This window comes from Phalacrocorax carbo, chromosome 2 (genome assembly GCF_963921805.1).
Source record: "Phalacrocorax carbo chromosome 2, bPhaCar2.1, whole genome shotgun sequence".
Classification (NCBI taxonomy): domain Eukaryota; kingdom Metazoa; phylum Chordata; class Aves; order Suliformes; family Phalacrocoracidae; genus Phalacrocorax; species Phalacrocorax carbo.
In genome coordinates this window covers 115,475,854-115,487,106 of record NC_087514.1, presented here as the reverse complement: position 1 = coordinate 115,487,106, position 11,253 = coordinate 115,475,854, and the positions used below count along the sequence as shown (strand labels likewise).

The window sequence follows — 11,253 nt, the reverse complement described above, 5'->3', positions numbered from 1 at the left end:
AACAGCTATTACCTCTATTTTGGGTTAATTTTTTTTTCTTTTTCAGAAGAAAAACATACATTTGGAAGCCAATGGCTTGGTTTAGAGAATGGAGATGTGGAGTCATTTATATTCACACTGAAGCTTTTAACAGTCGTCTTTTTTTTTTTTTTCCCCTCCTTCCTCCAGAGCTACAGTGTTATATTATCATTGTCAACTTCTCCTTATCAAAGTTGAGGCAAACTTTCCGGGACTGTCTTTAAAAATGTCATAGGTCAGGTTCCCACAGAAAAGAAGTAGCTTGCAAAAAAAAAGCACCTACATTAAATACTAAAGCTGACCTGATCCCTGTGCAGTGATGTTGACCTGCAGGAATGCCTGAAGATTTGGCAGGGAATCACTGATTTTAATACATTCTCTATTTTTCCTTTTACACCACCATGTATGAGTCTCCTTTAATTATGCCCGGGAAGCATGTGGGGATGCCAAACGACACGGGCTCCTCATTACCCTTTAGCAACCATGACGACAGCTTGCTCCCTTCTGAAAGAGCCAGGCAAAGAGTGGGAAGGAAAGACGAGTACCTGCAGCCGGCTGGAGGGGTAAGAGACTTGCCCAGGGTTAAACAAAAAGGCAGAGGCAGAGGTGGGATGTAGCTCTGGTCCTCCAGTGCCTCAGCCCTACATAGTACTGTTATAGCCACCCTTGCACCCATCGTGTCTGGGGTTTAGCTGTTTGGACTTGTTCCACCTCTGAAGTGATGTCATTTAAACATGTTTTACTCTCTGTGTTTGCTTCAGGCTGGGGAACGACTGATTTTTGCCTTATCTGGGGGAATTAAAAAAAAAAAACTGAGAGGGAAACCTTTAGTTGTTGTGACTGCCAAAGCAGGAAAAGACCAGGATTTTTTCAAGCCTGGCAGGCGGCTGGGTGCTGCAGACAAACACGCTCAAAGCTGATGAGAACACGGGTTCATGTCCTGCTGCTGGCCTTATGCCGGCAGCTGCCTTCCGTCCCCCTACAGCTCGACCCTGGCAGAACCAAAGCCCCAGTGAAACCCTGGCGTGGGAGCCCCACGGCTGCAGTGCCCTGTCTGTCCCTCCCAGCCCCCGTGGCTCCAGCCCAAACTCTTTATTTTATTTTTCACGTCAAAAAATCTTACAGAAACAGCTGGAGTTATATTTTTTTCTTGTCTGCAGAGGAGGGCAGGGGAGTGACGGGGACCAGGGGGAAGGGTTTCTGAGGTTGGGGTTTTTTTTCTTTTTGCAACACTAGTCATTCAGGGGAGTGTCTTGCGTTATTAATGCTGAGTGGCTCCGGTGCTGTGGTTTAAGGTCGTTAGTCATCCGCTGCTACTGCAGAAGCCACGGGAGCGTTGAGCCAGAGCTGTTCATGCAACCCTCGTGGTCCTCCCAGGCCAGCAGGTTGGGAAGAGCCGCAAATGGGGCAGTGGGGGCACGGGTGGGTGTGGAGAGTTGCCTGGGTCCACGGGGGCATCCTCCCAGCCCGGTTACGGGGTGCCCACATGCATGGGACTCACTGGGTTGTGGTGGGTGGCTGCACAGCCACCCCAAATGGCCGGAGAGGGGCTGAGGGGTGTGAGAAGGGCAGGGGCCAGGAGAGCACCGGTGATGCGCGAGTGTGGGATCCTCTGTGCACCCCGTGAAAGGGCAGAGGTGTGCGTCCCCACCTGGGAAGTAAACCCTGCATTACATATAGCTACATAGGCGTGCGAGTCTCCTTTCACCTCAAGCTGCTAATGAGACAAGGATGCAGGATGCTCCCTGAACATTAAGGGAATACAGGTCCACGTGCGCCCTTCCCACCTGATTTCTTCCTTTTCTTCCTTCCTTAGGATGAAGGGGTCTAAGCAAACAGTCCTTAATTTATTCTGCATCCTCTGGCTCCCAATTCTGCTGAAGGCTGCCTCTTCCTCCCCTCTCCCCCATGGAAACAACCCACCACCCCTTTCACTCCCCTCCGGGCTGTACAAAGGACACACCTGTGTCGGTATGTATTCAGGTTTTGTTTGCCTGCTGGACTAGTTCATTTGTTACTCCACCGGTGAGCTGAGAATTGCTATGCACATCATAAATCACTCCTTTATCTATTTCAACAGCTGTACAGCAAAATACTCGTAGTCTTTAGTGAAATAATCACTGAAGATTTTGCAAGACCAGCATGGGGTCTGCAGTTATTTTATGATTTTGTTTTTGAGTGGCTGCTTCCCAAAGTTCATGTTTTTGCTCTGCAGGGAATGGCATCTGAAAAGCTGGCTTTGACGTCTGTAGGTCTGAGACCTGGAAACAAGGTGTTATGGGGTCCTAATATTTGATATGGTTCACAATGCATGTTGCTTAACTGCTGGAAGGCACAGTTTCCCTCAGGCTCACCCAGGGTCTCCTCATCGATTTCATTGCCTGGGAAACCATTCTTAAGAATAGTTGGTCCATATTTGGGCCAGAGAGCTTTGTGGTCTGGATGGTCATCTCTGGATGGCCAAGTTGCAAGGGCTGTTTTCTCCCATATCCTTTCCTTTTCGTGAGTGCACGTGCCTGCACCACCTGTACTAAAGTGGGGCGAGCGTGTTTTGGCAGCTCCTCTCTCGTGTGACTTTGGTGATCTCCACAGCAGCTATTGCTGGGGGTATCCTGTAGCCTCAGCTGACTGTTTTCCAAAGCAAGACCAGTAACATCAAAGTCAACGTGAACTGTGGGTATCTCTGCACCAGAAATGCCCTTGGCGTGAGACTCTATACACCTAGAGAGATGCGGTAGCTTATATTTTTTATGTGAGCAAATGTTAAATGATGGATATGTCTTATGCATTGTGATAAAATGTTTTATTTTGTCTTCTTTTAGCTTTTCAAGGCACTTTTGTGCCATAAAAATAAACTCTGTCATGGTTCACCATCCTTCAGAAGGTAGTACTTCCTTTCAACCCCAATTTTTTTTTCACTGTGGCTCAAGGAACACAATTAGAAATAAGCTTGATAAAAACAGGTTTTTGCCTCACTTCTGAGCCATCCAGAGTGCCCCTGCAGATTTTGGCACTGGTGAGGCAGGGTGAACCGAAAGTGGAGCAAAGTCGGGGCAGTGAGGCTTGCGCAGCTCCTGCCAGGGTTCAGCCACCAGCCGGAAAATGAGAGCGAGCGGTGAAAAGCAGAAATGCCTGTCAGGGACCGGACTTGTTTGGGCCAGCAGCCACACAAACAGTGACCGAGCAGCTGCCAGAGCAAAAGGGAAGTGGTGGGTTTGAATGGTGAGATCTTTAGGTAGCTACGGTTTTGATGGCACAGGAAAGGCAGCGAGCGTACTCGCCTAAAGGATGTTTACACTGGTGTTTTTTAAATGTCAGGTGTGAGCGTTGTCTGCCCTTTCCCTCCTATTGACCTAGCAAGGCTCTAAATTCCTTAAGTGACTGCAGATTGCATTGAAGTTGCCTTGCACAAGATAAGTTGTGCTTTTTTTTTCCTCCCAAATGGAGGAAAGCTGTGCCAGCCCCATTGCTGGGACCACTGAGCATATCCCCAGCATGTTTGTTCAGTGGGGAGATCCCAGAAAACCAGTCTCCCACATCAACTGCTCTCTCTGAGGTGTTCCTACAGCTAAAAGCATCCATGTGCACTCGACACAGGACCAAAACAGGCTGGCCACACCTCTGTAAACTGCAAGCTAAAAATGAAGCAGAGCATTAAGACTGCACGGGGAGGAAGATTGTGATTTCCTTTCAACAGCTCGACCTCAGACCCTGCTAGCTCAGTTTGCCATCCGAGAGAGCCATGAGAACTTCCTCTGTACCTTCTTGGCTTTATAGCTCAAGACAGCATTTTTAACATGAGAGGTGCCTGCTGCCCAATGTATAGGAGATGTTCTTGAAGAGATGGACTTTTTCATGCAAGTTAAATGTGTGGTCAGGTGTCTAATCTTTCGGAGTTATTTGCCTCTCTGTTCTGAGGGAAATGAGGTGGCTGCACACTGAATAGCCATTTCTGATCACTCCTCTGTGTGTACCACCTGCATGATTGAGATTGCTACGTTAGGAGCCAAAGCTGGTCAGAAAATGGATGCTTCTTCAGTAACAAAAGCAAGAAAATGTTTTCCATTAAGCCTTTCCACTGAAAGTATCACACTTCTTGAAGAAATATGTAAAAATTATATGACAGGAGAATAAAATGCAGCTCTGGTACCTCTGTTGAATGTGATATAACTTAGTTGCTTCCTTCTGTTCCCTGGCACCTATATGCCAGTACAGAATCAGGCTGGAGGAGAGGAGGGTATGCATCCAGAGAGCTGCCACATCAGGCTGAAGAGCTCAGATGGCTCACAGGGGGAGGTTGGCCAAAACATTTCTGCTTTCAGATTGTTACTTTTCTAAAAAAGAAGATGACTTTTTTTACAGCAAACTTAATTGTGTTAGAAAACATTTAGATGGAAGCTCTAATCAGCCTCAGTAACTATAGAAAAAGTTACATCATTTTTGCTGCATTTGCTTGAAAAATTTGGCTGCTTCATCCAGAGAAAGTCTTTTCATAATTGACTTGGTGTAAAAATAAAGCATCCGTAAAGTGTTCCCACCTAAAAAGGGATTTAATGCTGCCGCCTTTTAGAATTATGGAAAACAGGGGGAAAGGACCTGAATGATATTCCTCCTGGATTATCCCAAGATCAGATGTACTATACCTAAGCAGCTCCTAACCATCTCCAACCTGCCCTTAAATAGATACATGGTCTTTCTTTGGCCCTGTCACTAGAAGAATTTTCCAAACGTCTGACAGTCTCTTTTCTCCATCAGTGTTTCCTGCCCTCCCAGGCTGGAAAAATGCCCCCCTCTTTGCATACCATGAAGTCAGCTCAGGCCCTTCTTCTGGGCCTTTTGCATGTTTTGCATGTGTTATATTCTTGTGCTTTTTCCTTATGGTAGATAAAAGGACTTTAGTAAGTTTTCCTATATGCAAAGGCCCATGAAGCTGGTTTTCCTCATGTAAAGAAGCTGAGATTTTTGCTCTGTGCACTGGTTTGGAAGCTGGATGCTAGGTCTGGTTTTTGTTTCTGGGTTTGTTACTGACTGGAAGTATGGCTTAAGGATTTTATTCAGGACGAGACCTAGAAACCCTTTTGCTGGATGCAGCATGACATTTTCAGTGGGACATCCTGAGAACGAGACGCAGTGAATTTTTCTCTCAAAAATTAAGTATGATTGAGCCCTTGAGGTACTCAGATCTTTGACTTTCCCCATCTGTTAAATGATGAAAATACTGCCCATTCCACAGGGCAAGCAAAGTTTTCCTTAAGTTAGCGTTAAGGTACCCAAAGACAGTACAGTAACACCAGTAACTGTTGACACTGGTGTTAATGTTTCATCATACCTATGATCATGTTCTTTATTTTTCTATTATTTCTGTTTAATTTTTAAAGGTTTTATTCCACACCTCCCACCACCCTGAATTATGACAGAGCCCTTAAAGGGTCTGTGCAAATTGTCCGGTTCTCTAGCAAAGGTGACTTAATCCAGAAGTGTCTGAAGCAACCTCAGGAAAGGCAGAAGCTGCCCTGGAGGATACAGAAAGTAGGTGAGACACTGGAAGACTGGAGGGAACTCATGTATTCATCTCTCTTCAACATGGGAAAGAAAGGAAATCTGTGGAATTGCAGATCAGTCAGTTAAACATCAATTCCTAGATAAATCCTACAGTATTTAATAAAACTTTACAAAAGCACCTTTCAAAGGTAAATAGGAGTAAGATTTATCAAGGATTTATCAAGGAGAAACAGTGTCAGATCAATCTAATTTTCTTTGCTGATGGGGTAATGGCATGTAGGCATGGAAGAAGCAGTAGATGTTACAGCTGGACTTTAGTAAGGCTTGTGGCACCACCTCAGCACTAATTTAATGGCTGAAAGATATGTGACATTGATTAAGCTTCTACAGGGCAGGACAAAACTGCTGAGTGGTCTTGGTCAGAAAGTAATTATGAGTGGCTCACTCCCTAAGCGGAAGGATGTACAAACTGAGGTCTTTGTTGGACCTCTGTTTTGAACATAGTGGCATTCCATATTTTCATTAGCCAGGATAATGAAACAGTGTTCTTGCCCCCAGTAAAAAGCATTTCAATATGGGTATGTTGAAGGCACTTCAGCAGGAATAGTCAGCAGCACACGTAGCAGACGAGGAACGACCGGCTGGGTAGCATCCCTAGGGAAGATCATCTGGGCTTGTAGTGGCACAACGATGGCATGCTGTCACGAAGCACACGGACGCTGCGTACGCTGAGATGTGTGAACAGAAGTCAGCTTGCAAGACATGTGAAGTAACCCGCTACCGTTCTTAGCATTGACAAAGCCTCAGAGGAATATCTGCCTTCCCTTTTGGGGCTGAGCATCAAGAATGATGCAGAGTGACAGGAGGTTTTGGAGAAAAACAAACATAAGCTATAAAGAAAGACTAAATAAATTAATTAGTCTAGAGAAGAAAAACTCGAGAAAAGACATACCCGTCCTCAAAAACATTAAAGGGGTGATCCATTCTCCAGGTTCATAACAGCTATGGCAAGAAATAACAGAAATGGATACCAGTAGGGACATTCAGGTTAGGAAGAAAAGTTTCTAAGGGTAGTGCTAAGGGAGCGCTGTCATCAGTTCCTGAGAAGGCTGTAGAAGACGTCATTAGAGATCTTAACAGATCTGTGTCTACCCTGTCCCTTCGGAACAGCATAGATGCTGTAGATCAGCTGCTAGGGCAGAGGCTTGTGTGAGATGAGTTCTTCCAGGTTGGCTTTTTGGGGGTTCTGTGCTGTGACCACGAGAAACGCTTGCAAATAGCAGGGTTTATTTATTTCCTCCCCAGCAGCAGGCTGTCCTGCTCTTTTGGCGATTAACTTTGGCTGCCCTTTTTGGAATGAGGCGATTAGTCAGGGAGCGCTCAATACAGCTGGACAGCAGCGCTTTCCATCTTCTTTGCTAGCGAGCAGAGATCCTGTGGGTCGGCAGCCGGGGAAGCAAATTTCCCCATCTTTGTGCTTGATAAAATGCCATTCTCAGCAACCTTTGTGGGTCACCTCTTCCATTCACCCATGAGCACATAATTCCTAGCGTATGAAGAAGCATGTTTTTAAAACATATTTTCAGCTCTGATTACATTAAAGAACAGATATTTCTGAGCTTCCCGGCAGCGTAAAATGCCGACCTCTACCTGTGTTGATTTGTGTGATAGTCAATGTCCTCAACAGTTTGCCTCCATCTAGCTGTGCCTGAGTGCAGGGATGAAATATGCCCTGCGGAGTGGCAGCAGGACCGGTGACATTTGGAGTTCCCAATAACTCCGCACAATGGAACATGCCAAATGGAGTTGGAGGCTTTTAATAACTGCGCTCAGACAAAGTGGCTGTGCACATATTGTCTGGGGAGGCACCATGACAGAACGTATAATTTACAGCTCAATGAGTTCTGTAAAAAGGACATGCCCAATATCAATGTAGCACCGCAATGTATTTTCCTCTGAAAGGCTGGGAATCGACTTTGATTACAGTTAAACCAGTGCCAAGCCGCAGCACCTCTGTTCACTTCACCAACGTTGCTCAGTTTACTCAGCAGAAAATTTGGCCTGATGGTAGGTAATATATCCCAAATTTCACCATAACATTTTTTCCTATGATTATACTTTGGATAGAAAAACCACAGGCATGTGAGTAGTACAGTAGAGATACTAAAGCAACTACTAAAATAGGAATATTTTTCTACAGGGATTCATATTTTTCAGCAACTGATGGTAAAAATGTCACTTTCAAAATCACCCCAAGTCTTACTGAAAGTTTATGGCTGTAAAATGCAAATATATCTGCTGATCGCAATAAAAAGGTGTGCTTAGCATACTGACATATATGTGTGTGAGTGTGTGTAAATACACAGTCATATATATTTATATGTGCATTTGTAGACATGGGTAGTCTTGTATGTTTTACATTACTGATGCTTGCCTTTAGTATAAGTTTTCTTTGATAATCTTATTTATTTAGTATTGATTATCTCTTTGGTTGGTGACTGCCACAGATTGTGTGCCTCCCACTCTTCTTCATGTTAGCCCCATACAGAACTTCTGCTTCTGTTTAAGGCAACCACTTTCGGTGGTTTCAGGAACTGTGTATCTGAAACAAGTTTTGTGCATTCAGAATCTTAAAATGGACAAACCTTTGTGACAAGGATGAAGTTATCCTGTTACATTAACTCCCCCTCCCACAATTCAGGATTCAGTAAATTTGTAATACCCTTTTCTGATTAGGAAAAGAAAGATATGTTAATAGCACACATACATACACAGGGGTTTTTTTCCTATTAATTAATGCAGAAAGCATTTCCATTAGAAATGCTTGGGGTTATAGATTTTGTTAAATAGGGCTCTTTAAACTGTAATGTGGGAAACACGAGGGATACATTTGGCTGGCAGGTATGGGTACCGGCATCTTCCACTAGATGGAAAGTGAATTTTCTGCACCAGCATAACTGTATCAGAGTCATCATTGGGTGTCTGAAAGGAACAATAATGAACGAATAGAGCTCTGAAGTTAAGGGTCTGAAGTGGCTCACTGTTATTGCATGAGAAACGGAAATGATAATTGCTATTCCAGGGCTTCCTGGGTTTGCTACAGAGCTACCATGCACTCAAAATACTGCTACATCGATATTAATATTTCAAAAATGGCTTTCGCCAGTATACTATATGTAATTTTATGTCCAGTGACAGGTTTGGTAATAGCGTTCCATTTAGCATTTCCAAGATATTTTATGACACTTAGCAAATGTAGGGGGAAAAGGTCTTGTATATGCCAACGTATTGGAATATGGATATCTATAATTATATTCTATCACTTCAGTATCTCCATGACATATGTTAACACTGTAAATGGAATAGGAAGCAAAGTCTGAGTTAAAAGACTTGTACGCTCAGATCCCTTTCTAAATTACCTTTCAAAGCAACAAAGCCTCTGGCTGTATAAAGGAAAATAGCTGCCCTAACTTTGCATATACTGTTATGTTATTTGAGCTGAGTATTTCCGTGCTGGATCTTGAGGTTATAAAGGGCTGTTCTTTGAAAGTATCAGCTCAGTGCTGAGAAGCAGCAAAAGAAGGCAAAATGGGTATTGGGAAGTATTAGGAAAGGAATACATAGTGAAAAAGAAAATGTTTCTGTATTGTAACTTTGCATATCCATGGTGTGCCTGCACCTAGAACACCCACCTATCTCAGGGGAGAAAATCTTGTTTCCTATTAGCTCCCTGTGTGAATGCTTTTATTTCAAACAGGAATGTCTTGTTCCAGTTTGAACTGCAACTGGATTAGGTGAATTTGGAAACAGGTGGTTTTGCGCCAGATCAACACCATCTGCATGAGAAGTAGCAGTATTGTCTTTCGTACCTGGGCTCTGCAGACTCCTCACGTGTGGGCTTTAAGAGATGCATTGGAGCCTATGATCATCCATAAATGGAAGACGCACAGACTGTGTTTTGGGGAAACCTTCATCTTCTGTATAAATCCAGGAATGTGGTAGATGGGTTCATTTATACAGATGCATATTTATTTTTAAGATATCTGCTGCAGACAGATATTTGAGGCAGAGTTTTGCCACCAAGCGAGGCTCCAGCTCCTGCTCCACCAGGAGCGAGCAGGGTGACCACAGCCTGGCTGGCAGGCTTTGCAGAGAGCCGTTTGTGCCAAAGACCACTTTTTTGGGCTTAATTCCTCCTTGTGCTCCAGGGGATGTATTTAATTTATGGCTCGGAAATAGCGGTATGGTTGGACGGGCAAGAAAGGTCTTCAGCATCCAGGAATGTGATTAAAGGATGGCAAAGGAGGCTGTGCCAGGTGCCAGAAATCCCATTTAACAGAGCTTTACACAGACAAATATATCTACAAATCTGAAACTTGGAGAGGCAGCTTTCACTATCCAGACACTTCTTGACATCCCTAGGTATAATTCTAATTATAGAACCTTTCAAACATGTGCGGCAGAAGTGGATTAAGTTAAATAGTCTGCTCAAACTGCCAGAGGCTTCACAGCTAAGAAATGAATTTCTCTATCTCTGATTTTATTATTGGGGTATGATTTTTTTTCTGAGCTTATTGGAAGTGTCATTTTATTATTACATACTATTTTCAAATACATGGAGAGAGAGAAGTACTTTCTGACGTGTGAGTTTTCAGATTACTGCTGCTGAACAAAATGGTTATGGTTTTCTCTTATCTCTTCAGAAATTAATAGCAGATGGGACAAACTATCGCTAAAAGAGACAGGCATTTTATTAATACCAAAGTCTATTTTCTAAAGTCTGGTAGGCATTATAATACCAATGAATTTCTTCCAGAGAAAACATCCTTCAGCCTGTCAAGGCATTGAAACCTATTAAAGTGCGACAGCAGAGTCAAATTCTTGAAACTTGTTTCTAAAGAAAATCATTTGCCACTATAAAAAATTTAGAGCTTTTTTTAACCTTTAATTATGAAGCCTATCTACATTGCCTTATATATGCCCAGCTCATAATGAGAAATAAATCACATCTATATATCTACTAAATTAAAGGCAAGCAATAGTTGCTAATGACTGTCCAGATCTGGAATTGCTTTTCTACTGATGCCAGAGTGTTAAAAAGTTTATATACTTGCACACATCATAAGTAATTAAAGCAGTGAGATTTCTACAGTCAAAGACAGCAGATTTCCCCCTGTCCTTTTTAGCTAACTAATTATTTTCCATTTTCAGCCAGCAGAATTAAGACTCATTAAAGGCTAGGATAACTGGTTAGCATTTCTAATGATATTTGGTGTGCAGGGAGATTTCTGTTGATTTCGTTAGAGGGTAGTGGCTTCTATGCTGCAGCCAACAGTGAATTCTTCTTCTGCCACTAAATCCAGAGGATGATGATATATATGATTAAAAAGAGAGCAGGTTTGTAGTAGGAGCAAGGATAGTCTGAGTTAACTTTAATTTATAGACACTAACCTCTTGAGATTTTACCGATAGCCCAACACAGATGATAGGTTCTCCTAGAGGATAAATCTGAATTACTGGGGGGAGCATGTTTTTATCCAAAAAACCAGGAAGCCTGGGTGAGTTGGACTCCCTGGGCTACAGTAAGACCCCTTAGACCTTCCTCCTCCCTCCTGCCAGGGTTCAACTGTTTTCCTGAGTAATATAAAATCTCCAGCCCAACAGCTGCTTCTGATTACATCAGTCTAAACACAAGACTTTGGGGCCAGCAGAGCCCGAACATAAGCGGGTGTC

General features: G+C 43.4%; 1 protein-coding gene across 1 annotated transcript in view; it reads left to right on the top strand.

The window, feature by feature from the left end:
* Window positions 1-424: 424 nt before the first annotated feature.
* AOAH (acyloxyacyl hydrolase) overlaps window positions 425-11,253 on the top strand; it is an 87,246-nt gene continuing 76,417 nt past the window's right edge. The window contains exons 1-2 of the mRNA XM_064443944.1: window positions 425-581; window positions 1,835-1,989. Of these exons, the coding sequence (XP_064300014.1) occupies window positions 454-581; window positions 1,835-1,989 (283 nt within the window). The 5' untranslated portion in view covers window positions 425-453. The remainder of the gene's footprint in view (window positions 582-1,834; window positions 1,990-11,253) is intronic.